Source organism: Meleagris gallopavo, chromosome 1 (genome assembly GCF_905368555.1).
Source record: "Meleagris gallopavo chromosome 1, MGAL_WU_HG_1.1, whole genome shotgun sequence".
Lineage (NCBI taxonomy): Eukaryota > Metazoa > Chordata > Aves > Galliformes > Phasianidae > Meleagris > Meleagris gallopavo.
Window position 1 is genome coordinate 170,454,622 of NC_139404.1, and position 27,431 is coordinate 170,482,052.

The 27,431-nt window shown below is 39.4% G+C and overlaps 1 protein-coding gene across 4 annotated transcripts in view; it reads left to right on the forward strand.

The window, feature by feature from the left end:
• Positions 1 to 19,629: 19,629 nt before the first annotated feature.
• DCLK1 (doublecortin like kinase 1) overlaps positions 19,630 to 27,431 on the forward strand; it is a 229,717-nt gene continuing 221,915 nt past the window's right edge. For 2 of the 4 annotated variants that reach the window (XM_085216017.1, XM_085216015.1), the window contains exons 1-2: positions 19,631 to 19,942; positions 23,001 to 23,389. In XM_085216017.1, coding sequence (XP_085072143.1) covers positions 23,014 to 23,389 — 376 coding nt within the window. In that variant the 5' untranslated portion in view covers positions 19,631 to 19,942; positions 23,001 to 23,013. Of the gene's footprint in view, positions 19,943 to 23,000; positions 23,390 to 27,431 lie in introns of all 4 variants that reach the window. The other 2 variants (XM_085216016.1, XM_085216018.1) reach the window with 2 other exon arrangements.

The following is a 27,431-nucleotide window of genomic DNA, read 5'->3' on the forward strand; positions in this document are numbered from 1 at the left end:
TCTTTTTTTTTTCCCAGGCAGAGCTTTGCCAATTTGCAGAGGAATGAAATTTATGCCGATAAGAAGATTAAAGGCTATTTAGAGTGCCATTGTTTGTGGCCCATAAAGAACTCACAGGCAATATATGCTACCGGCAATAACTGCAAAATTTGAATAAAAATGCTGGTAACATCCTGTCTTTCTGGAGTAATTTTAGCTACCCATGCCTACAAACCATAAGTAAAGCTCTAAGTATCAGAAGGTAAAACAGACATCAGGCTCACAAATAAGTATGTCTTCGTCCAGAATGAAAATGCCAGATCTGAGAAGCTTGAAGTTTCAAAAAATAATTGAGAAGATTTGCTCAGTCCTATGTTTCCCTATAAAATGAAATAACTTTACATTACTGCCATGCCAAAGCAACACAGCATGCCTGAATATAAACTAAAGAAATGCATCAGAGCTACAGAACTTTTAATAGTTGAGGATATTTCTCACATGAAGCACTATGGGTTATTTTCTATTCTTCTATTTACTGGATTCACCAGTACATTACATAGTGGGAGTAGAACAGCCCTGAAGGTTTGCAATACCTTCAAGAACCATCTGAACGAAAAACTCATTTCATTGCTTTAATTTTCATTTTTATTTTAATCTATGAAATCTTCAGTTCATTTGGGCTTTAATGTAAATGAATTTAGGGATTTAAAAGAACCTCAGGAATCTCATGATGTTCAACAAAAGCCAGTACAAACTCCAGCCTCTGGAACACAAAATTCCACGCACCAACTCAGACTCTGGACAACATCTGTGAAGCAGATTTGCAGAGAATGATAGTGAGGTGGAGATCAGGTTGCCAGTAGTGCACCGCTAGATCAATGAAGACCAACAGCTTTCCTTAGCAGCATCAGCCAACCTGTTCTGAGAAGAAATTATTCCCCTGATCGTGAGTGGCACTTGTGAGACCAAATCTAGAGTACTGTGTGGAGTTTTGGGCTCCTCAGGACAAGAAGGACATGGACGTGCCGAACCCAGAGAAAAGAGGAATCCTGTACAAAGGAAATCATTGCACTTTCTCTATCCTGAATGTCAGTGTGGAATTGAGATGTCCACAACACCCTTGTACCAAGCATACCTGGTTCTCATTCAGGAGGGTTTTCTAGCTGTTGGGTTTGGACTTTTTGGAAAATCCAGTGGTCTACCCAGCCCAGTTTCATTTATCTTGAAGTAACCCTACTACAAAGGTCACGTAATCACCACATTCCATCCCAGACCAAAGTTTGGAATTGCTTTCCACTGTCAATTTGTTGTACATTGGTAATCTTGTTACTGTTCTTCAGTACTCCTTCAGTTCTAACAGCTACTGTCCTGTTTCTGCTCTGGGCTTCTAATCTGGACTTTGATTTCTCTAAATCAGGATACCATTTGATTGCAAAAGCTATTTGATTATAATGAAGGCAGACTATCTAGGCTTTTATTTCCCCTCTTTCTCTAACTGCTGAAAACTTTCACACTCCAGTTATGTGTGTGAAGACTGACATTTCCACGAGCTAATCAGAATGTGCATAAAGAGACGGAGAGGATTTTCTTCCCTTTGCAAATGTTTGAGTGACATAGTCACATTGGGGAACTTTAGTGTAGGAAACAGAGAAGAGTACCTGAAAAAGTAGTTCCTTTCTCAAACTCTGAAATATTATAATAATTATATTCTTTTAAAAAATAATCAAAAGAAATTCCTGCTGCTGTTGGGTGAAGTCAGCTATTAATTACTTACTTTTTCTCCTTTATCCAGCTATGCATTCTACATTATTAAAAATTCCTTCCCATCCAACAAGAAGGCTGTATTCCAGCTGAGTTTGGGTCTCCTAGAGCGAAAGGGTTTTTTTGTTATTGCTTGTTCTTAGTCATCTCCTGCTGAGACCCTGTCGTCTGGTCAAAAGAGAACGAATTTGCAAGAGGCTTCCAGCAGCAGAAAAGCCTCTGAAGCTTTGCTTTAAAATAATGCATATAACATAGTGGAAAATAACAGACTTCACAGTGCCGGAAACCAATAAATGGTTCAACACACTGAGCCCAGTATTGATTTGAAACAATTTCATACTGTCCTTATGCATGGCCAAAGTGGGAAGTATGTGTAATAAAGAGGCTAACACAATTAACTGATGAAAGTGTATGGAATGAAGCAAATCATGCAAAGGTTAAATGACTGACAAATATTTGGTTAGACTTTAGCTTGCTGTAGCAAAATCTCATGTGTTTTGTCCAAGAACATTGTGAAATGCCTAAGAGCAATCAGGTAGAGAAAATGACCTAGTAATCAAGTGAAGAATTTTTGGGAAAACACATTTCCTAACTAGTTTGACTTTGCAGACTGTTCGTGGGCTGTCAGTCTGATGTGAGAAATTTGCAGCTTCATGCATAGGCTGATGTAGATTCACTAAAATGGAATATGAAAATAGTCTACAAATATGTACAGCATTGTCACAATCAAATTCTGTGGAAAACAGCATGTAAACTGGAAAAGCACAGAAGGCAATCTGATTGGAATGCAGGATGGAAAGCTCCAAACGTTGCATGCATTTCAAAATCAGTTCAGTTCAAGTCATGAACACAGTTGGATGGACACAGATTCCTTTTTTTTTTTTTTTTTTTAAAGATATACAACCAATGCAGTATGACAACATCAGTCAAAGAAGAAATGTGGGAGTCTCATATACACAGCATGTAAATGCATCTATCATGTTCCAAAGTGTATGGATTGAATAACATTTAGTAAATCTATGCCTCATGACATTTTGTTGTTGTTGTTGTTGTTTTTAATCTCTTATTGTTGCAATATTATAGTCAAAGATATCAAGATTATCAAGATTTAGTTTGATGTCTCCTACAGAGAGTCCCTATCAGAAAACAGTATTAGGAGGATGATCTAAAAAACTAGTTCTGAATCAGCTGCCAACCTGAGATAACAGAAAGGACATGTTCTCTATTACCTCACATATTACTGAGTGAGCAGTTTTATTCAAATGAAAATGTTTTTTGTCCCATTTATTTTGCATTAGCTTCTTGTCTCCAGAAAACACCGCTGAGAACTTGTCCTCCTTCACGAGGCTTTTTCCATACTTTTCATTCTTTTTCACACACTGAGCTCAGTATTGATTTGAAACAATTTCATACAGTCCTTGTGCATGGCCAAAGTGGGAAGTATGGTTTATGTGGAGGAAATGCTATAAACAATTACTGTTATGCTGCAAGATTTACTAAAATATCAAGATTTTGGCAATTTTATGTCTAGTTCAGACAACTAACCTGTTACATGAAATATTAATTTTTTAATTGGTCTGTACAGCAAAAGCATTTGGAATGCCCAAATGTTTTCCAAATGTTAATTAGTTGTCACATTATTTTTCTGTCCCTGTTAGATCATAAGCTTCAAAGTTTGTGTTACAGAGCCAGACATGTTCAGGGTATTAAACAAAAGCAGCAGGGCAAATTCAGACTGTTGAAGCTCAAGCTGGGCTGTTGTACATGTTCGGTACATTTTACTGTCCAAAGCTTAAAATATATCATTTAAAAATGCTACTGTTCATTTTTTAAGAGACCTTGCTTTTCAAAGGTGAAAATTTTCTTTCTGTAGGGATCTCATGAGCATAGATCTGAGTTATTGGGAAACAATGCTAAGCTTTTGATAACGGAAGCTACAGCAGAGCTTGCACCATTGCTGTTTTATTGCAGTTTTGAAACAGTCTGAAATATGGCTATTTTGCTGGTGTCACATCTACTTACAAGGTTAGGCAATGAGTACTATCATATACAACGTAAATGTTATTACCCAATTTTCTTCCTGACTTTGAGACTACAGTAGCTCCTGAAAGTATTCAATAACCCAGTAGAGAAACCTTTATGTTATTTTCTGGCCAAATTCAAATAGCATCAGTATTCAAATTTTCAGGTTATTTTTCAAGTTCAGTGAAAGCACAGCCTCACTTATTGTAGGTTTAATCTTCTGAAACCACAATTTCAAACAGTTGATAATAGCATGGCAGTTCACAGGGTGCAACTTGATGTGTAATCATTTTTACCTTAAAACTGGAAATTCTGTAAATATTGTTCACTATAAATATTGCTCAGTTAAATTGAAATTTTTTTAGATTTCTACTAGAACAAATCAATTAACTCTTATTTTTCCCATATTTTTCCCAATATGTAGCATACTAAATCTATCAATTTTAGTTTCTAAAATAAATAGTTTGTTTTAGTCCTCTAACAGTAGCTGAAGATTTCTGGTGTAGCTGGAGCAGAGCTGTGATTTATGAAAAAAATGGTTTTTATTCTCTGAGGGACCTTGTTCTGCTAAGATAATCATCTGGACAACAAGAGCTTACAGTAGGAAAGAAATTCTCTGCAACTTTGAAATATGTGAACTATGCTTGTTCTGTATGGACTTGATTCACAAAACTTTCACCTAGTTATAATCCTTATTATACAATTAGGACCAACTTTAATAAGATCAGTTTTACTATGCCAGAAAACATTAATGTATATGTGTTTCTGAGCCTGAGGGATAATTAATTCAGAGCAAACCATTGGATGAAATGATATTTCTTATTAAAAGTCAGCCATAGCCATTGATAACAAGAGATGGAAAAAATAATTTTAAATACATTTATTTTAAATACTAGAGACACTGTAAAACCTTTGGAATTTGTACGGCAGGAGTTGAATGTCTGAGGAAATAAGTAATGAGCAATAAGATTCACGTTGTCATTTTTAACAACTGACTTGTTTATATTTTTACAGAGAGTTATTAGACTAAAATTAATAGCTGGAGAATAATGTATTTATAATCCACTCTCAAAAAGCACTTCAGAACTATCAGATATCTTGGTCTCCCAGCTGTCTTCTGGGTCTTGGCTCCTCTATCAATACTTTCCATGGTAGTTCAGACAGAAGAATTTACACTGAAATATTTGGTTCCCAACAAAATCGAGGTGCCATTCTGGGGATCATTCAGTCCAGGAAAAGTTTCCCAAAGATGAGTGTGTTCCATTTTTAACTCCTGCATTACATTCCTCCAGCCCGCTCTCAGAAGGCTTTACAGTATAAAGGAACATACATGTCTCCCTGGCCAGATACTACATACTTTCTGATTCACGCTGTGAAAATATTTATCTTGAGAGAGTGAAACAAGTTCCTTGTATTTTTCAGGGATTTTCAACTTGAAAAAATGCAACATACTACAAATTAATGATGTCTCCAAACAACAGGACACCGTACAGGACCTTGAGGAAATCCAGGGCTAGGCAGCAGCATGGATGCAGCCAACCTGTTTGGGAGGAGGAAGCCCCAGACACTGAGAACATGAGCTGTTCTGCACCACATGGCACAAGGCAAGGAAATGCCCCTGGAGTGAATACATTTAGCAATGAAGGTACAGCCAAAGATATAAAGATTTACCACTTATTCAAGCTGACCAATGGCCAAACTCACAGCTGTGTTAGCAACAACAAACTAAATCAGAACTTTCACTCAGCCTCCTGGCTCCAGCATGTACATATTCATGCATTGTTCCTATCCTTATTTCATGCAATTTAATTAATTTATTTATTTATTTTTAATCTGAGGCATCCAAACACATTAGTGTATATCATTCCACAGAAACATTCAGGTAAGTCTATATAGCTAACTTTGGCTCCCACTTCAGTGCATGCACTGAGTCCCAAACTGTATTCAGAGTTTAAGTGAGCAATACCACTTTGTACAGACCTTCTGTGCTGTGTCTTCTGAAGAAAAATGTCTGCAATTCAATGACTTGGAAGATCAAAAGTTAGCTCTTTGGGTACATCATATCTCTTCATAATAAAACAGATGCCTTGTTGACCTGGGGAAACAGTGTCCAGCCATAAACTATATTTTGTTAAATCCATCCTCAGCTTTCATTCACATGCCAGATTTCTACTGTTCCTGCAGCCCTTGAAATGATAAAGTTTTTTGCCACTGTTAACAATGTACTGAATTAGGTTGAGATTCTCTTTAGCCCAAATGTGTAAACATAAGATGGACAGTTAAACATAACTTTTCAAACTTGGCTGTGCTTTAGTGAAGCTGAATTCATAGAATCATAGAATCATAGAATCATAGAATGGAGTTCATTCATGAGAGCTGTTCTCACAGCTTTGAAGAGATGTAATCTTTCCTATGTAATTACATTTTAATTCATTTCCTAGCCTTTTCCTTTAAAATATTAGTCATGCACAGTATTTTCTGTTATTTCTAAAATAAAATTCCACGAATACTGAAGGAAGAGATTTCACTGAGTATTTAATTTTATTGATTTCTTTCAGATTAAGTTATTTGCAGGTGTCAATTAACACATGCATAATCTTGGTTTGTTTCATAAGAGTTGCATTACCTAACCCATGTCACTCAGCCCAGGTCACTCACACTCAGCTCTCTTTAGTATCATCTCTTACATGGGGATTGGACTTGATCTCTTCAGGCCCCTTCCAAACCCCTCAATTCTGTGATTCTGTGATATCATCCCTTTGGTATTTTTCCTCTATTTTTCTTTTAGGGATTTAGAAATTGCTTCTTATTTTCTGTAAGAGAACAATAACAAAAAAAAACCCCACCTTTCACAGAATCACAGGATAGCCAGGATTCGAAGGGACCTCAAGGATCATGAATCTCCAACCCCTCTGCCACATGCAGGGCCACCAACCTCCCCATTAATACTCGACCAGGCTGCCCAGGGCCCCATCCAATCTGGCCTTGAACACCTACAGGGACGGGGCTACCACAACCTCTCTGGGCAGCCTGTTCCAGCACCTCACCACTCTTTCTGTAAAGAACTATTCATGATGCAGAAGTCTCTCCTAAGTATTCAGAAGATAAATTTGAAACTTCAACATCTGTATTTGCTGATGAAGATGCTTCAAATCTAAAAAGAATTGAGTTGAATGTTTTTATAAGCATAATTTTATGATCAGCATATCATATCAGTGGCAAAATTAATTTGCAGGTGCTCTCAGCTCTTTTCGCTGCTGCAGTCAAGATAAAACATGAAGTATCAAAACATATCTTCTCACCTCTCTTTCAAAATCAGCCTAAGAAAGAAAACAACCAGAAAATTCAAGGTGACAGAGGAATCCTGCACTGACGCGTTGCACCTGGATGGCAGAAGTAAGAGATCAGACTAGATAGTGCCTAAGGAACACAGAGTTGCAGTAGAGTGATGGACAAACTGGAGGATTAAGGCTTTATGAGGGTATAGGGTAGAACCTAAGCTGAGCACGTGCTGTCCGCTACTGCTTAAGACACACCTTGTATCACAGTTCTGCATGGAGCTCTATATGAGCTGCAGTATCAGAAAGGAAATGGGTTTGCCTTCCACTAAACACAGCTATGCTAAAAACTTAGCATTTTGTCTCCACAGCATTCCCCAAGCATTTGCTAAGGAGAGGCAGATATGCAGATATACCCTCTTTTTTACTACACAGTACAAATTTCCATAGGTCTAATTAACAACTAACAACAATTTCTAATTGTTTGTACAGCAGAATAGTTAAATTTATAAACGTGTTCATATTCTATACATAATCTAATAATTGCAAGATTAAACATTTGATTATAATCTAAATTGGTACTACGTAGAAAAGGGGAATCTTACACCCAGTGGCCCAATATTTTCCCTGTCAACATTTAAGGATTATTTATGCACCACCTGTGTTACAGTCACATGTGAAAGACCACCACCTGACCTTCTCTCTATGCACTGTGCTGATTCATAAAACAAATGGCAGTCTTTTCTTTAACAGCACTCAGATAGGTAGGACATGCGTGCCAGCATTGCGCAGATCACACCGTGACAAGTGTTTTCAAATGAAAGGCCTAGAAACCGATGAGTTGCACCTCTCAGAGAGCTGGTGTGTTACAGACATTAAAGTTTAAGCCTGGATTTCTGAGAACTAGGTTTATGAGTGTTTGGATAGGATAAGTTCTCTTTAAGAGCACTGACATACATTTCTGACTTTTTAAAAACAAGGCAATTAGATTTCCTGCAGATTAGCTCATTCCTGTATGCCAGAAAAAAAAAAAAATCTATGTATATCTATATCTATATCTATATATATATAGATATATAAGATTCAGGTAAAAAAGGACGGAGAAGGCAGGATACATAATACAAGAGGGCCTATGCAGTCTAAAAAGTTACCCTCTCTCATCTAATTTTGCCATCTGCTTCATGTGGGTATATGAGTATGCACATATCCTTTTCCTGTTTGTCTCTAATTACTACTGATTCTCCTCAAAGAATATCATCTTATATCTGGCTTGTAGGCATGCCTTGTCCTTCCTCTTAGTTACACAACCAATCTCCCCCTCCGCTTTCCTCCCAGAAGCCTGTTTCTCAGATTCTTCCTCTCAGCTCCCACGTGGCAATCATCCTTCTCTGCTATACGAATGTGCAGTCCTTCAATTCTCAGAATATACACTCACCTAGCTTTTCTTAAAAATGTCTCCACAGGAACATATCCATTCTGCTTTTGTTCTGCTGGGTGAGAATATGCTGGAAATCCTTACATACCTAAGGATAAAAAACAACTAAATAAAGCTGTATATTCTTATGATAAAGAAAAATGAATAAATCAGCCACATTATTTGTAGAGGGGATCCCCACAAAAGCTTGCTTTGCTTACAGCTTGGAAGATGTACCACACTTCACTGTTTTCTGTCAGCACGCTGGAATACAAGTGAGACTGACCAAACACGGGCAGCAATTAGAGCCCTTTAAAACCTTTAATAATAATTTTTATTTTATCTTGCACGTTGACTGTAAGAACATTTGATAGATGACCTATATGGGAGTATTCCCACTAATAACACCAGTGACTTTGTATGTGAATATTGTCATTAGATAACTGTAATACTATATAATATGCAGCACCTTTTTTGAAGGTCTGTATTTGCCTTCCTTCTTCTTTTTTAAACCAGCTTGGTGCTTGCTTTATCCTTTCTCATCCAGAAATTCTGTGTCTCCTGCCTATTCTCAGAATGAAAAAGTATGAACACAAACTCAGCAGGGAGTTCAGGAAAATCTCTATTACATCTTCTTTCCTGCAGTTTTTTTGTGGTTTCTCACACAGAACAGAAAAGATGATGAATCTGGGGCAAATCTTCTGGCTTTGCACTATATAGCATGTGTCAGTGGGGAAACAGAAGGACTTCAGCTGGGCTGACAGTACCTCCAGCAACAATGAGGCAGTATCTATTTAATGAGAAAGGAAGAAGAAGCATTTTTTACCCCAGGTGCTCAAGTATCTCTTGCTATGGAGCTCTGACTTAGCTTGCTCTGGCACACTTCAGCTCTCTCAGAAATACAACTACCAACTTCTATCAGTATTATTTTTTCCTATAAGTCTACTAAAAGCATTTCTCTCTGAATATGTTTTTCAATACCATTCACACACCTGAAAAATAATTATTATTCTTAAGTTTTATTCTTCAGTTATTATTATTGTTGTTATTGTTATTATTATTGCTTTCTTTCTAATCTATCTGCTTTTGTTATGCAATGCAGCGTAACCTAAGAAGACAAGCTTTCCTGCTAAGATTACGGATGTCTGGGGAATATGCTGGGCAGCACAAGGAACAAGGAGCAAGCCACGTCTATCAGTTACCTCCTCAACATCTACACCCTCCAGCAGCTCAGTCTGGACACAAGAAAAGAGAGCTCAAATACTGGGGTCAAGTATTGAATTTTGAATTTGCTCTCTATAACTACCTGAAGGGAGGTTGTAGTGAGCTGGAGGTCGGCCTCTTCTCTTGTGTAACTGGTGATAGGACCAGAGGGAATTGCTTCAAACTGTGCCAGGAGAGATCAGGCTGGACATTAGGAAATACTGCTTTTCTGAAAGAGTGATCAAGATCTGGAATGGGCTGCCCAGGGAGGTGGTGGAGTCACCGATCCTGGAGGTGTTCAAGGAACGTTTGGATTTTGTGTTGAGGGATATGGTCTAGTGAGAACTATTGGTGATAGGTCGATGGTTAGACTGGATGATCTTGAAGGTCTTTTCCAACCTTGGTGATTCTGTAATTCTGTGAATTCTTTAAAATGCCAAGAAATTCAGCAGCGAAGAGGAGAGAAATTAGTGGAGCTGGGGTGTTTTCAACCAGGCTGAGGACAGAGTTGAGCAGCTCGTTCACCATCAGACTTCAAAGGATCGGTGAAGGCTACTGACTGAACTCTGTGCATTCTGCTGCTCTGAGAACAATGTTTGCAGCATCTCTCTTCACTGCATGGGAACTTTCTGCACCTTATGATAAATTGGTTTTAATCACTTTTAAATTATTAGTGACTTTCAGCTAGCTAAGTAATTATCATGGTATTTTGCAATTAATTTATCATTTTTCCCTTTACAGATCTAGGACTGTTTTACTCAAAAATGAAAGAAAAATAAAGCATCTAAGATCTTTACTAAGAATGCAAATTTCAGTCAATGTTTGCTGATACTTTTATTTTGCCTCTGAGACATTTTTTTTTCCAGCACCTTTTTTGTTATTGGAAATATATTTAAATGTGAATACTGTCAGCTCAACTGAAATGAGAAGTGGTAAAAACGTAATTCCTCAATAGCTATCCACCAGATTCTGTTGAGTACCAGCCTATCTAACCCTCAAAAACATGATGCTGAACCTGGAATTAATACTCCTTATAACATTTTAAATGGTAAACTAATAATTCAAAAGTCCATAGTATATAAGTACTTAAAGAAAACTTTTTTTTGAGAGATCATCTAACAAACTTTACATTGCTTCAGTTTTCAATAAAAGCCTTTAGACTTCTGCCAGACAGCAGTGGAAATCTACGCTGACTTCAAGAGGTTTGCTAGAGCAGAGGAAATATTTACATACTAGCTTAAAAGGATAGCATCTGAAACTAATACATAACACAGGATACTGAGGTTGCATGCTTCTCACTGCTATGTGTAAGAAATAATAATTTATATTAAATTACTTGCCATCTTAAAGTGATCGAGTCTCATGTTTCCTGCGGGATGTAGTACTTTTAAAGTGGGACAAACAATTATCTCTTATATAATAAACCATCTGCATGGATGTACTTTGTCACTCGGTTTCATTTGATATTACCCAGAAAAGAAAGAATGTGGTTAAGCAAGATTTATCAAGCAAAGATGCCATAATCAGCTAAAAATCCATCTACAACATCCTGGTTAGCTGCTAAGCCTTTGAAGGGGGCTTGAATAGAACTGAAATGTGATGCTGCATAACTCAGGTTGACATGGCAACGCTTGTAGCACAGAAATTCTCAGCTTTATTTGCAACTTCATTTTAATTCCTTCCCCTTTTCATGCACTCCCCCCAGTTGCTGAGGTAAATTTATCTTAAGAGTCTCTGATTGCAACTCATAAATATTTGGCACAATGAAGATGGCGCGCTAGTCTTTTATTTTGCAGGCAGCAGAATAGTAACAGGTCTATGAGATGAATCCCTAACAGCATTTTTTAATGACCGTGTTAAATTTAGTGCTGTTCTGAGAGAGATTATGTGTATGGGATGCCTGCTATATTAGGACTGATCTGGCAGTACTTTGCCAGAGGAAACAGGCAGTAAAGAAGAAATGTGCTCAGTTTAGCTGCTCTAACATACAGATATGCTGCTAAGGGTCAACAACCAGAGCCATAGGCTCCGAAGGCTCCTGCTGAGCAGGCAAAACCAAAAGGGTCTGTGAATACATAGACTGAGAGAATGATAGCAGGGTAAAAAAGGACCTTATGAGACAGAGGGAGCAAGAACAAAACTGAGGCATGGAGAGCACTTCTGGGATATTTCAATAAAACTGCTGCTTTGTGGATGACCATGACAAAATTGTAGGGCTTTAGGTTATTATTTATATTTTAGATTATTTTAAAGTAATTTTCCCTAAAAGCTTTGTTCCTTCTGTAAAGTAAGCCATACTTTGCTTTTAAGAAGCATTCAAATCTTCATATTTTCCTTAATTATCTTTTTCTTCTGCGCATGAGAGAGCACTGCAGACTGGTCTATGGTGTGGGATGTGTCTGGCACCTTATGGCATGTGCTTGAGAGGAGGAGGAGGGGAGGGATTGCAGGGGTAGGCCAGCATCTCAAGAACATGAGGAAAGTAATGTGTTGTGCTGCATGAATGCATGAGGTACAGGCAGAGCTAAAGAGGAGAGGCAGGATTTGTTTCAGTACGTTTCAGACACTTGACAGGTCTACTGCATACAGAATCTCAAAGACACACAAATTCAACCAGTCTTTTGGGTAAATTTTGGATGATAAATGGAGTAGTTCAATTCTGAGACCGTTTGAGGGATAGGAGAAATGCAAGGCTCCAAAGAGGATAAATAAAGGCAGACTTGGACCAAAATAATAATAATAAAAAAATCTGCTGAAGATTTCTATGTAACCATATCAGTCACTCTTCATACACCAAAATAACTTACCACTTGGAAAAACAAGGTGCTAACATCACTACAGCAGTGTTAAGGAGTGAGAAATGAGTGTTTAAGTTTGTCACCTTGCCTTACAGGGGTACCTCGATTTACTGTGGAAATCCTGACATCAGTGTGAAAGATCTCTGAAAAAGGAATTCTATTCAAGGACTAGACTTGAAAAGAAACTTGACGTATGAAAGAACAGAGATGATCTTGCTCTTCTCTGATACCTGTGCAACTAACAAGATTGAAAAATGGGTGAAACTGGCTTAAACAAGAGCTTCTGAGCCCATGCTAGCTCTGCATCTATTTAACCTCTGATTCCTTCCACAGTGGCATTTCAGAGAACAAAAAATCCCAGGCATTTGTGCCATTTGACAATTGGGTTTTCTGATGTTCAGATCATTCTAAATATAATAACCCTGGAAAAATTAAACAGAGAAACAAGAATACAGTTTGGAGGCAGTCTCCTCTAAGCTTTTATCAACCAAAAGGGAAGAATGAAAAGGGAGATTTTAATGTCACTATCTAGGGCCATATCATCAATTCGTTGTTAAATTTAAACAATGCAGTTTATCCACATGGATAAGCATTACCAAGCTTCACAACCTCAACCATTCATACTTAAGGTTACTTTCTTTAAAGATATAAAGAGATATAACTCCAAAAGGTCTATATAAAACCATGTGAAACAGCTGCTCATAAATTTTGAAGGGATTTGTTACACTAAACTTTCCTATACTAAACCAAAATTAATGAGTCCTTCAAAACACAAGACTCTGAATTCCACTTTCATGGCAAATTAAGTTTCGCTTTGTTACATCTAAGAGCGTGTGGATTAACTTTCTTAATACGACTTTCCTCCCTACCAACAATGGTTTGAATGTAATCTTAAGATTTACATTTGAGTTCTTTCTGGATATTAACAGTAACAGGTTTTTATTATAAAAACTCATGTTTGAAGCTATATAGGAATGTATTTAATCTGACTGCACCTACACTTTGAAAATATAACCATATGGACGAGCAGAAAAATAGCTATTTAGTGATACAAAACTGCTACCTCGTTCTCTTCTAGGCACCATTAGTTCTCCCACAAAATCATTGCTACTGTATAGACAGGAAAAGTCCTATTTCTCATCAGATGATTGAGCTGTCAATTCCCAAAGTTTTAAAATTACAAAAGACATTTGTATTTTGCAGCCCAAAGCTCTTGCCTCACTTTTTCTAAAGAGTAATGCTAAGCAGCAGCTCTCAGAGATATTCAATTTTGAATCGTCCAAGATCACTGTCATTTAAAAATTTTAAAAGACATCTGGAGAGCTTTCAAGATCAAGGTTTTAATGTACTTTGGTGTAATCCTAGCTTGGTGTGGTAGAACTGCAGGTATCCAGAACTATCTAGAAGTGTGTTGGGCAGATTTCAAGTTGTACTTCAACATCTAAAGTTCAACATCAACCTGAGTACAGTTTTAGGCAGTTTTTGGAGGAAGGGGAGAAAGCTGTCAATTATGATTACTTACCTTCTCTGTTTATTAGCTGTTTATGTTATCTGAAAGATGAATCTTTAATTAAACATCCTGGAATCACCTCTACTGGGTGTTGTGCTTAGCCATGCAGTGGCTGAGTGGAAGGACCACCCGTAAAGGTGCCTCTTCAGACCATATAAGCAGTGACCAGGATCCCTCCATGGCTGCATAAGGAAAGAAATGGCAGTTCAGTTGAAGCAACACCTCTAATCTATTAGTGAAAAACAGGGGAGAGAATGGCATTCAAAACCTCACCCAGCCAGAAAGTATTTTGTTTTATAAAAATGGTATTTGTAAAAAATGTCTCCCAATCCTAACCTGTCTAGTTTATTTTTCAAATGCTAGGCTTCCATATATGTTGCCCTTAGGTCATTCCAAAAGATCTATGTACATTTTGTGCATTTATACTCATAAACATTTCAGGTTTCACTCATAATGAAAAAGTTCCTGTATTCTCAGAGCACGTGAATACTACTGAAACTGGGGTTTACTGTGAACGTGCATGTTCTAAATTATTAAAAATGCTTCTGCCAAATGTGAGCAGTCAGCAAAGAATATCAATTTGCTTTAATTAGATTGAACTAAAGCCCAGCAAAAATTCAAATCCTGCACATCAGAACTATTCCAATTCAGCTTCTTGGCAACGTAGATAGATGAACGATTTTAGTAGCAGTTTACTTAGATAATTATCTAGCTATATTACATGACAGTGTAGCATGTTGTGGAGATGTATGGAGTTGTTTCACAGGGAGGACTTGGTCTGCCACCTGAATGATCAGTTTCTACTGGGTAATCCCAGATGACAAGGTTTGGGGTTCAACCTGTTAACCAATACAGGCAAGCAAATAAAATCAGATAGACAGCTTTTTAAACATGTACTTTATGACATCTGAAATATCTGAATAATGTCTGAAAGAAAAAAGATAGGAGAAAAAATTGTGACAAATCATACTGGAGGTCTTCTGTTGACATAATTAAAATCCATGTAGTATCAAAAAACCAAAATTTTCTAACACAAAAGAAAATAATGTCACATCCAAGAAGATTCACTTTAGAGTGGAATCCCTTTCCAATGGACATACAGGTATAAATAACTTTAAGAATGTCTTACACAATTACCAGCATGTAATTCCATCTGTTGTATGCTAACCAAGTTTAGACCTGATCTGTAATCTGCTTTAAAAGGATAAATTTCTTGATAAAATTAGTTACCGGCAGAATAAACAAGATAAAAGGTCTTTAACTGTGAATGATTTTACTAGCAACAAAAAATTGAATTGTGTAATGAGAAAGGATATAACCTTTTGTTCTAAATATCCTTACTGAAGAGGAAATACAGAAGGACAGAAAATATAGTATAAACCTTTTATTTACTCATTCAACAACAAACACGATAAATCAGCAATGACGAATTTTACAGTCAGATATACTAATGAGAGGAATTAAAAAAACACACTATTGTGAATGAAATAAATACTAGCAATGTCACAGGTTTGTTATTAGAACCAGTTGAAATTGTCAAAACCAGTGCAGAACAAACAGAAGTATTCAGTGGACATTTCTGCACAACGTAGTCACATTCTTGTTATGTATGTGGCATGCTTTATAATATGTAACTGCTTTATAACACATAAATAACTTCTAATGCATTTTTACTTTAAGTCTAAAAATAATTCATTACTGGAGTGCCTGAGCAATTAATGTTGCTGTTTAAGAAAATAAAGAATATTAAGGAAGTATTAAAAATGCGCTCAGAGCGAAGGTTGTGCTAGCATTTAAATTACATAAAAATAATCTTCAGAATAAAATTCTATCTATCCCAGAATCAGTAGCAGGTAAGATAACTGAAGTCCTGATATGTGATAAAATCAATATGAATAATGATTGTGTAATTAGTGCCAATGAGCATATAAAATTTGTTAGCCTTCTGGGTGAGAGCCTATGATTGATATGATTGATAGAGGTAACTGCATTGACATACATTCACAGAAGCAACAGAGACTCAGCAGCTCATCAATCTAATTAAGTGATTAGTGTTACACAAAATCAGTGTAATGGATAATAATTAATTAAAAACCAGCTGAATGATAGGTCTCCAAAAGTGACTATAAACAGCAAATACTTCTCCCTTGGGTAAATCACTAGCAGTTCGTAGAGCTCTGATCTTTTTCAAGAGATTTCTTTCCAAAATATCTCTGGAGTCTCAAGGATCATGCTGCCCACCCCAGAACCCTTTGAAAGCTGTCCAGTGCTGTTCCAGCTGCTTGGGTCCCAGCTGGGAGCTGGCACAGGCTGGTTGCTGACAGAACACATCACCATGTCAGCACCAGCTCTCAGCCTGCGTCGGCATCCCGAGAGCCAGGTGCCACTCTGACATGAAGTAGAATGATTTCCAAACACACCCTTGGCACTCTTGCCTTGGGGAATCAAGCCCCATATATTGGAAAATGCTGTCCTCTACTACTACATAAATTTATGAGTGATCTGAAGGAATATTTAACAGCATGACTAGTAAAATTGCAGATGACTTAAAATGCATAGAGTACTAAATAATGCAAAGAAAAAACACTTTTTCTATAGGGAATTTGACATCCTTTAGTAAGCCAGGATTATTTGAACATGCTTTTTGAGACAGCTGTATGAAAGGTCATTCAGAAGGAACAAAGAATGTAGGTCACGTTTAGAAGTCTGGAGACCGCGTCTTGGAAAGCAGTGGCTCTAACTAGGATTTAGGGGTCACAGTGGTTAGCCAGATAAGAGAAGCTCCCAGAACAATGTTCCAAGGCAGTTGGCACGGCCTGAAGAGATAGACACATTGGTGATGACATAACTGTATCCAATTCCACTGTATCCAATTCCTTCAAAGCAGTGCTTAAAAGTTAGAAATGCTCAGAAAAGTACTGCTAGAATGCCATTGGATCTGAAAAACCCAACCGACAATGACAGAGATAGGAAGTCCAAGTTCCTAACTCTATCCAAACGAAAGTTAAGAGGACAATTCCGTGTTAGAAAAACAGTACATTTATTTAACGGAATGACAATGTGGCTGTTGAAACAATCTGTGTCATCTTTGCTTCTGTTTACAATTGCATCGTTCTGTGTAAGCTGTAGACAAAAATGAAAAACAAAAAGGAGAAGCATCTCTCAAAGTTCTTTAAAACACAAACACAGTAACAATGTGCAACAGAAGGAAGCAGACCATGAGGTATTGTGTCTTTATGTTAAACATGACACTGCAAATGGATGAAATATAACACATTTTAAATACAATTACCTATTAGATTTATACGTTAGTATTTACTTATACTGAGTTCTTTTATTTTAACCTTTGCATACTTTTCAAAACTTATTTTAATGTGTAATGTAATCAGTGAGGATCTTTCTTGAACATCTGCAAAGTATTTTGCACACTTAGGTTAGGCATAAATAATACATGTCAGAGAGAAGTAAACACCAACGGGATAAATAAATGATGTTCGTGAACACAGGGCACAATAGCTGGAAGTAATGAACTGAAACATAAGAAATTTTCCATTAACCTGATTGTCAGAAAAAAAAATAATCATGTAATTGGAGGAATTCCACTTAGAAGAGATGTCTCCTTTGGGAAGCAGAAGCCCCATTACCTGTGATGGTGTCAGACAAATCAGCACTGAACAATGTTAAAGAACAGCCTTTTGTCAGGACCGTGACAGTTTTTTCCATCAGTAATCTTCGCAATCTCCTGTTTCTTCTTATCACTTAAGACCACCATGAATATTTTATTAGATTGTTGACCTACAAAAGCAGTGGTTTTAAGGATATAATTTTAATGTGAGATTACCAGAATATTTAAAAAAAATTTTTTCCAATCAAATACACTAACGTTTACCAGTATCGCTGAACCTGCTACACTGAAACGCAAATCAAAAGAGTTTCAGGACAATAGACAAAAAGCAATATAACTGGTGAAATATGCAGTGTGGAGGTCCTCAGTTATTGGGAACTTGTGTCTGAAAAACGACAGTCCTTAGTTAAGTGTCGTAGTGCCCCGTGGGCTGTGTGGTGAGGATCAAGTGCCAGTATGCACAAAAACAAAGTAAGGTGGTAGGAGAATGAGGACAGAGCTGTACAATCAGTTTTGAATTGCTTTGGTGTGCAGGAATTTTTCAAGCAAAGGTGTTTCTGAAGGTTTCAGGTACTCATCTATCTTTCAAAACCGAAGGGAACTGGAAGTGTAGCCAGAACACTGCTACTTCTGTTCTCTGCTTTATTTTTGTTGTTCAAGAACTCCCCCAGGATGTTGAAGACAGAGCACCAATGAGTTTTTCTCCGTCAGGAAATCTCCTGTCTCCCAAGAGCCTGACTATTGTTCTAGGGGAGCTTGGAAGAAGAGGAATGCTCCATTGTCTGCTTCTTTTGACACTTTATAGTTTTTTATAGGCTGAAGGTGGTGTTGACCCAAAGAGCAAGGTGAAGTGGGAGCCTCTGTTGTGATCAAAGACCTTCAATGGGAGCAGGGCACTCTGGGCTGAAGTCTCCATCCATTGATTTTTTCTGGATTTATGGATATAAGACACAGCAAATGTCTCCAATACAGGCACACAAAGCCATCTTTTGTCCTTCCCAACCGAGTGCCATAACCACTAGGTTGCAGACTAATTCCCTCTCTCTGGTCTAATGCATTTTTAATTCTTTCAGAGTGCAAAGTGGAACAGCTTGAACAGAGGGGACAGACAGTGTTTTGTTTCCTTTCACGTCCCCCTGGACTATGTGTTGTTTACCTGGCAAGCAGAAGAGAGTTAAATTGCATAGAGGAAAGCAAACCTGGCCCTTCACCTTGAGAATGTTTTAACCTGGGAGGGTCAGGCTGGATGTTAGGAAAAGGCTCCTCACCAGAGAGTGGTGGGCAAGGAACAGGCTCCACAGGGTCATGGCCCCAAGCTGACAGAGTTCAAGGATTTTGGACAGCACTGTCAGAAATACAGCTTAATTTTTAGGTACCCTTGTGTGGAGTCAGGTATTGGACACCACGAGCCTTGCAGGTCCCTTCCAGCTCAGGATACTCTATAAGACTATTCTATATGAACATCAAGAATACTCAAGTCTTTGTGGGGAAAGCATCAATTATAACTGAATTTTTGTGTGAGTTGATTTCGCATGTGTGGTCCAAGACCTGAAGGGATCAGGCTTAAGAGGACAGTCAGTTAGATGAAGTCTAAAACTCCTTTAGGCAAAAACATCCTCTGGGAAACTTAAGCATAAGAACTGTGGGATCTGCGGATGTGCATCACCTCTGGGATCAGCCAGCAAAGACGCAAGTAGCGTGAGGAAGCCTAGCTCCAAAGTGAGTGCCCAAATTCCAGACCGACCCGCCCTGGAGCACACAGGTCCTGGTCACAGGGCTCCAGTGACTACGTGGGCTCTCAGCACTTTGGGATCAGGCAAACCTTCTGGAGATGCCCAACAGGGGACACGGCTCTCACCCCTACGAGCTCCGGGGGCGAGGGAAGCGGCGGGCACAAATCACCTCAGGGCGGGCGCGCAAACGGGCGCCTCAGCGAGGCCCGGCCAGCCCCGCAGCGCCCGGGGAAGGGAGGGAGTGAGAGAGAGGGGGAGAGGAGAGGACGGCGGTGCCGCCCTCTGGAGAGAGCGCCGGGAGAGGCTGGTGTGAAGAGCCGCATTTCAATGAGGGCCGGGCTAATGCAAATCACTGCAATCGGCAGCAGCAGCAGAAAGGCGAAGCAGCTGCAGCCTGGGCTCCCCTAGCAGCGCTCTCCAGCCGGGGGAGGCGTAACAAAGGCATCCGAGCCGCTTTCTGCGGCAGCTCCTGCGATCGCAGCCGGGTGGTCGCCGGGGGGCAGGAAGGGAGCTGCCGCTCCTAAGCCGCTTCCCAGCTCGGCCCGCCGCCGCCGCCTTCCCAGCTCGCCCCGCCGGCAGCTCCGAGGGAGAGAAGCTCTCGCCGGGCTGCGGACAGCAGGTAAGGGCCGGGGGCTGCGGCGGGGCGGCCGTTGGGGCGCGGCCGTCGGTCGGGCGCCCGCCGCGGCGCGGTGCACCTGTGCCCATTGTGTGGGGCGGCGGCCTCCGCTCGTTGCGGCGGGGCGCTCGGCGGCATCGCGGGCAGCGGCGCTGGGGAGCGCGTCAGGTGCTGCCCGGCGCTGGGGCGGCGCGGCCGGCGGCGGTTCTGTCAGCGGGGGCTGACGTTGCGGCAGGACTGGGTGTTCCGTGCCTCTCACGAGGTTTCCTCAGCGCGTTTCACACACGTTTCCCCAGCGCTGCGGGGCATCTGTATTTGTTAAGCTGCTACCGCTTGTGTCTGTGTGTATCTATCTGTATATATATTCCTTTTTGCGGTCGGTCTCTCCTCATCTTTGAGGCGATGATTGGCGAGTCCCGGTCGGTCACATCGGCGATGCGTGTTCCGCCGTGTGACACCACGGATGGAAGCGCCCACACCTGCATTGGGTGCTGCTTTGGCTCAGTGCTGCGAGTGCTGGGCACGGCGGTGTGCTCGGGTGTGTCCCTCTATTTCTGTATAGCCGTCTGTCTGTACTCGTGTGTGTGTGTGTGTGCACAACGCTGAGACATCGGAGCCGATTATTTAGAATTTCTTTGTCTGCTCCGACCTTGTGGCTTGCACACGCTTTGCCGTAATTAGCAGCGCCAAGTCGTTCCAGGAGCACGATTTCTGTTCTAAAGGACGTAATTGGGAATTACAGCCATTATCGATTAAAGCATCAGCGTGCAGAAGGAAGGGCAGCAGCTCACACTTCTCTCTCCCATGCCCCCTAATTATTTGAGCTGAGAGTCTTTTAAAAAACTACATCTTGGTGTAACTTATTTTTCCTTCTATTTTGTGCGTGTGCGAGATGAATTGAGCAAATGAAACAGCAGCCCTAAGGAAAATCCATTTCTCCTATCATTGCCGTTGCTTCCCAGATACAGATTTTGAATTGTGAGTTCTGAGATCGTGTACGTCTGACTAACAGCTTCTTGCTGCCATTAAAAATGGAATAAAACAACTTAGAAACGTCATGGCATGTAGTCACAATTCTAAGCTGTGGCCATTAAATCATATTTAGTATTTAACTCAGGGAACTGTCAGTGAAATGCCACGGTGAATTCCTTGTCCTGCAAGTTGGAGTGGTGCATATGTACTGATGAGAGGAATTATTTTCCTGCCTATATATATATATATATATTCATATTTATATCTGTATGGTTTTATGTTTGTACATATATGTACATGTATGTATATATATGCACATACACCACATACAGTAAATTTTTTCACATGCATATTTTATGTATATGCATGCATACATATTGCGTGTGTATGTGTATATATACACACATGCAACACTTTTAAAGCTACCAATAGTGCAAGTTTAAATCTTGCCCTTACAGATGAGCACATGATGCAGTGTGTATGTAGCAGAGTGAGTAGTAAGCTGTCCCCAGCCAGGGTAAGTAGTTTTCAAGACCCTGTGCTCACAGTGGTTGACTTTAGGTGCTGGCTCTGGTCAAGCACGTGAACAGCTCAGAGAAGTTGTGGAGCACATTCCCTGCAGTTTTTCAGCAATAAAGTCCAGCTCTATGATCCCTGTTTTAGTGCAAACTCGTGTAAGCTTAGAGCATCTGTAATTCTTTGTGTTTTCTCTTACTGTTTGTTCCTACTGCTTTGCAGCAGGTCTGGATGTTACTTTTTTTTAAAGGACATACAATTATGAGTGGTTTAAACAAAGCTTGGGCTTGCAGGTTGTTTTTTTTTGTTTTGTTTTCTTTTTACTGGAAATCAATGAGTGAGACCACTTCTAAATTAGGTCTGTGTATCTGCGCTATAAATAAACTTAGTGTGCTTTGCTGTTCTGCAGGGAACTGCAAATTTAGGTGACTTAAAGTGTTTCTAAGCTAATAATCTTTTGGTTGTTCTAAATTTTGTTCATACTTAAAAAATCATTTATGAAGACTAATGTGCGATCTGTAGTATTTAGTCTTGTGTCACTCAAAAAGAAAGCAAGTAAATGCCTCCTTGATTTCACTTCTGAAAGAGTGAACTTCCCTTTATGTGAACTTACATTGAACAATTGGGCCCATTTTGGCCAGTACAGAAAGCTCTTTGCCACTGTCAAGCATGGGTAATGCTAATTGCTAGTTTGCCCATCAACACTGAATTTATCACTCCAGTGATAGTCTTCTTGGCAAAAGAAGCTGTTGCCAGCCAGCAACTTGAATGCTAGTGTTAGGACTTACACAAAATTTTCAAGAAGTATTGTTAAGCTCAGAAGCAGCTTGTCCTTTGAGTAATACTAGCTAGGTGACTCCTTCTTTACCTTCTTACTTTTATTATTATTATTTTTTTTCTTTATTTCATGATGTTTGAGCACATCTGTTGGTTCGGAGTATACAAAATGTTTGTACAAGACCACTGAAATAAGTGGTTGGAATGAGCAAAAACATTCTAACTGTGGGCTTGACCCACCAAGTCACCTTACTAGTATTGATAGTTCTAATTCTAATCACCAACCTGCAACGTCTGTTCCTCTGAGGAGCTCTTACTTGTTGCCAAGCACTGGGCAATTACTGTGTTTTGAAGTGACACCTTTTGAGATCATGGGTGGAACAAACAGTATAGTGGGGTCAAATGGTCCAGAAGGTAGAGTGGGCTCAAATACCGCCTGAATATAAGATGAGGAAAAGGTAGAAAGCTGACCCGTTTGTTCTTTCCCAGTAGCTCCGCTTTGTCACCTCATTTTCAGAGCTCTTACTGAATAAATTTTAATGTTTGTGTACGCCTAGCAATTGGTTTCCTGAGTGGTGTTTCTGTGGCATATAAAAGCCTAACTTATAAACCGGTTTTTATGGCATGTCAGGAGGGCTGTAAAATGAACATGTGAATGTAGCACGGCTTCATTCAAGCATTTTTCTCAGTCTGGAAAGTAGTCATCTATATCTGTCTTGTATATAACATGATGTATGAAGGTGAGCTCCGCTAAGATGTGTAAGTTGTTCAACCTCTTTACTTGTATATCCCTTAGATTGAACTTCGAGATGTCGTTTGGGAGAGATATGGAGCTGGAGCATTTTGATGAGCGTGATAAAGCGCAGCGGTATGGCCGAGGGTCCCGGGTAAATGGTTTGCCCAGCCCTACTCACAGTGCCCACTGCAGCTTTTATCGAACCCGTACTCTACAGACCCTGAGTTCTGAGAAGAAAGCCAAGAAAGTTCGTTTCTATCGTAACGGAGACCGGTATTTCAAAGGGATTGTATATGCCATCTCCCCTGACCGGTTTAGATCTTTTGAAGCTCTGCTGGCTGATCTGACCCGAACTCTGTCTGACAATGTGAATCTGCCCCAGGGAGTGAGAACAATCTACACAATCGATGGCTCCAAAAAGATTTCCTCCTTGGACCAGCTAGTAGAAGGTGAGCGATAAGGATTGGAATTGTAAAGTTTTCTTTGAGTCAGTGTTTGTCTAATCTGTTAAGTCTTCTGCAAGTAGGTAATGGAGAAAGGATCTGAGGGAGAAAAGATCTTCAGTTTTGTAACGAGGACTGTGGATTTCTTACGTTGTGCCTTGAAATATACTTGCCTTGCTACTTATTTCCCTCTTGTTGGAAGTGTGTAAGCTTTCCCTCTTTTTTTTTTTTTTTTTTTTTTTTTTTTTTTTTTTTTTAGCCTGGTGTTTATAGCCATAGATCTTGAAGGTTACATCTGCTCCTTCTCCTGAACTTGCACACTGAAAAATAGCATGAGAATTTAGTTATACATGACAAGGTCCACGGTGCCCACTTCTATAAGTTTTGTCAGTGGATATTTTCACCTTTACAGTAAAGTCAACTCTTTAACTTTTCTCTACAAATGAATATGCAGTAAATAAAGTTCCCTTCAGTCACAGTGTGGAATAAATGTAGACAACCTTTCAGAGACTAATGTTGTAGCTATGGTTTAGCAGGTGAGGATGATTTAAACAGAGTGAAACAGGACATGGGGAAAAAGTTTTTTTGTTTTTTTTTCTTTCCTGGTCCACTGATGTCTTAAGTGCTTCTGACTTGTGGATTTTTTTCATGTTTGTAGACAGTAGCTCTTAGTATAAAACATGAAGATGTGGAAGGCCTGAAATCATTTAACTAGTATGTAGGCATAATTGAGCTGCTGTTTTTATCGGTAAAATCAAAAGTGCAGATTCTTGCTGTGTTCAAAGCAAACAACGGCCAAATAACTGTGGTTTTCTTGTTGCTTCCATATTGCCTTGGCCTCAGGGTGCCTTGGGCAATCTTTTAAGCTAGTGCATGGACAAATAGCTGCTGGAGAGCCAATTTAGAGTTGTAGCAGAGTTTGTAATTTCTTCACTATTTTCATCTTTAGCATAGAATGAGAGAACTTTCAGTGTCAGGATGTAATGAAAGGATCAGAAGGACATAAATTTGTGAAGGGAAGAAGAAAGGGGTAATGCTGAACAAGATTGCCATCAGAGGAGCAGATCTTCTGAATAGTGTTCAGTTACTGTTCGGTTGCATCCTTTAGATACCATAGCAGAGAAAAGCTTCTTAAGCAGAAGTTTTGAAACGAGGGTATACTCATAATCCTCCCTTCCTAAAAAGCAGAGTAGAGAACAACGTGAAGATGATCAAACGGAAGGCTGAAATATGGGATTGCCTATGTGAGTAAGGGTTTTTTGAGTTTAGGACCACAGTTTTAGCAAAAGTGAAAGGAAACCAGTCTTAAGATCCATGTTATGAATTCCAGGGCAGAGTTGGAAATGTATTTGTGAGGGTGGTATCTAATTGGTGGAGAAAATCAATTGGTGGAAGGAAAGACTGATGTTAATCAACATCTGTTTAAAAATAGTATTTGTGTATTGTGCTTATTTGATTCATTTGCTCATCAAGAAGCAAGTATCACTGATGTCAATGTGGATTTGCACAGCCTCTGGTGCCAGTCATAACCAGCTGTTTCAAAAGAAAGAATTGAATTGTGAAATAAATTCAGCAAGTCACTTAGAGCAGCCCTGCCAAGAAAGACTTAGGGGTTCTGGTAGATGAAAAACTCAACATGAACCAGCAGTGCACACTTGCACCTGGAAGGCTAAGAGTTATACTGGGCTGCATCAAAAGAAGGGTGGCCAGAAGAGTGAGGGAGATGATTGTCCCTCTTTACTCTGCCTTTTTGAGGCCTCATCTGGAGTACTGTGTATCCAGGTCAGGGCCTGCCGGCACAAGAAAGATGTGGTGCTTTTGGAGAGGATCTGGTGGAGGGCCACAAAGATGATCAGAGGGATGGAATACCTCCCGTATGAAGACAGGCTGAGGGAGCTGGGCTTGTTCAGCCTGGAAAAGAGAAGACTCATGGCCCTCAAATGCTTGAAGGGAGCTTATGAACAGGAAGAGAGTCTTTTTTACATGATCTGATTGTGATAGGACAAGGATGAATGGTTTTAGACTGAAACAGGAGAGATACAGATTATATGTTAGGGGGAAATTTTTCACTGAAGAGAGTGGTGAGTTATTGGTGCAGGCTGCCCAGTGAAGCTGTGGATACCCCATTCCTGGATGTGTTCAAGGCCAGGTTGGATGGGGCCCTGGGCAACCTGATTTAGTGCCTGATTTAGTGGTTGGCAACCCTGTGTGTGTGTGGCGGGGGCATTGGAACTAGATGGTCTTTGAGGCCCCTTCCAACCCAAGCCATTCTATGATTTTATGAGCCTATAAAATTGGTTTATTTTGGCATCCTAGAGAATAATACTGTTACTTATAAATCAATCAAAATGAATGATGGTACCAGTTAAGTTTTGTTTTAAAGAAGAGCTTCGGCATTCCTTTGTTCTGTGGGACTTAATTCCTTACTTTTACAATGAATACATACTCTCTTCCTTTGTATCATTCATGTTGGACATTGTTATTGTGCTATTGACACTGGAATTTACAGAAGTTAATTTTTGCGTGTGACTGATGAGCTGTATCTGTATTCCATCTGAAATAGAGCTTCCTGTCTGTTTGTAGAGAAGTGTAAGATGCTTTATTTTGTTCTGATTCCCTCATAATGCTATACTTTACAGCACAGGTTCACATATTAGCTTGGTGGTGGTTTTTATGGAAGCTACTTCCAATATACCGTATAAATTTATTAGAGTTTGGCTAGTCTGGTAAAGCATTAATTAGCTTGAAGCTGTACTTTGTGTTTAAATAGCTGGAAAATTGCTTAATTTTTTCTTCCTCTTGTCAAATGAAATTTGTGCTCAAACTATTCAAATACAAAGTGTTACTTTCTTCATGGTGAGGCTATTCCTTTACTATATGAATTAATTTCATGAGAGTGCTAGGAATTTAAATACTGATCTTTATTTCTTAATGTGATCTAGTGGGTACTGAGTTGGTGTTAGCATTGTAGGGTAAATATGTAAAGTCTTGATTTGGAGATGGACATTTATGCCTGTGAGACAGTTGCTCTACTTTTACCTTTACCTACCTATGGGAAGGTGAACAAAGAGAAGCTCCTAGGGAAAACAAGTCAGCAGCCACTGCCTCTCATCCTGGAGCTAAATCTATAGAACTGCATGGAGGATGATCCCAAAGGAGCCAAGACTGTGTAAAGGAGCTGTATTGCTTCAGTAGTACTTAGTTCTGTCCTGCATACAACTCTGAACCAGTATGAGAATATACTAGTGCTGTATGTTATTCTGAGGTGCATGGACATGTCCAACTTGTACTTTAATGACTCTCCAAAGTCTTGTGTGTGTGTGTATGTGGGGGAGGGGAGAAGGGTTATTTTTTTTTCTTCTTTTTAAAGACTTGAGGTGTTTGAGCTTTGTTGGACTTTGATTACAAGGGATATCTACTGTTGTAAAAAGTTTTACGTGCTCTGCAGCTTCTCTCTCCTTAGATGAGGTGAAGAATGTGGACTTAAGATTTAAACATTAAGATAAACATTAGGATTAAAATGGATTTAGGTTAACTTCTTATTGTTAGACCTGATGTTCAGGGTTCTTACCTTTACAAAATGGTTTCAGAATGTAAAATGACTTACTCTTTAGGTATAGTAAGTAATCAGAGCATGGAGAAACAATAGAATCTAAACTGCTTTTAAGGCTGAACTGTGTAGCTGAAAACAAAGTCTAAGGAAAAGACTGAATTCCTTCGCTTTTCCAGAAGTGTATTATCCTGAAAGCTGCAAATGTAGGTGCACTGATGGTTCTTTCCCCAAGAAATTACCACTGAAGAGGGTAGTAAGAACAGTAATAGGTGAGTATGAGCAGGATACATTTGAAACATAGAGCATTACTTACAGTTTTTACTCTTGGGGTCCTCCTTTGTGAAACAAAGACCACAGAATCAATCCATAGCTAGAACTGCATCCCTTTCCCATTAATTTTAATTATAATATTACCTCAGAGCCTTGGGTATGAACCAGAATCAATTGTTTGAAGTTTCCACAATACCTACCACAAAAGATGAAGCCTGCAACAGA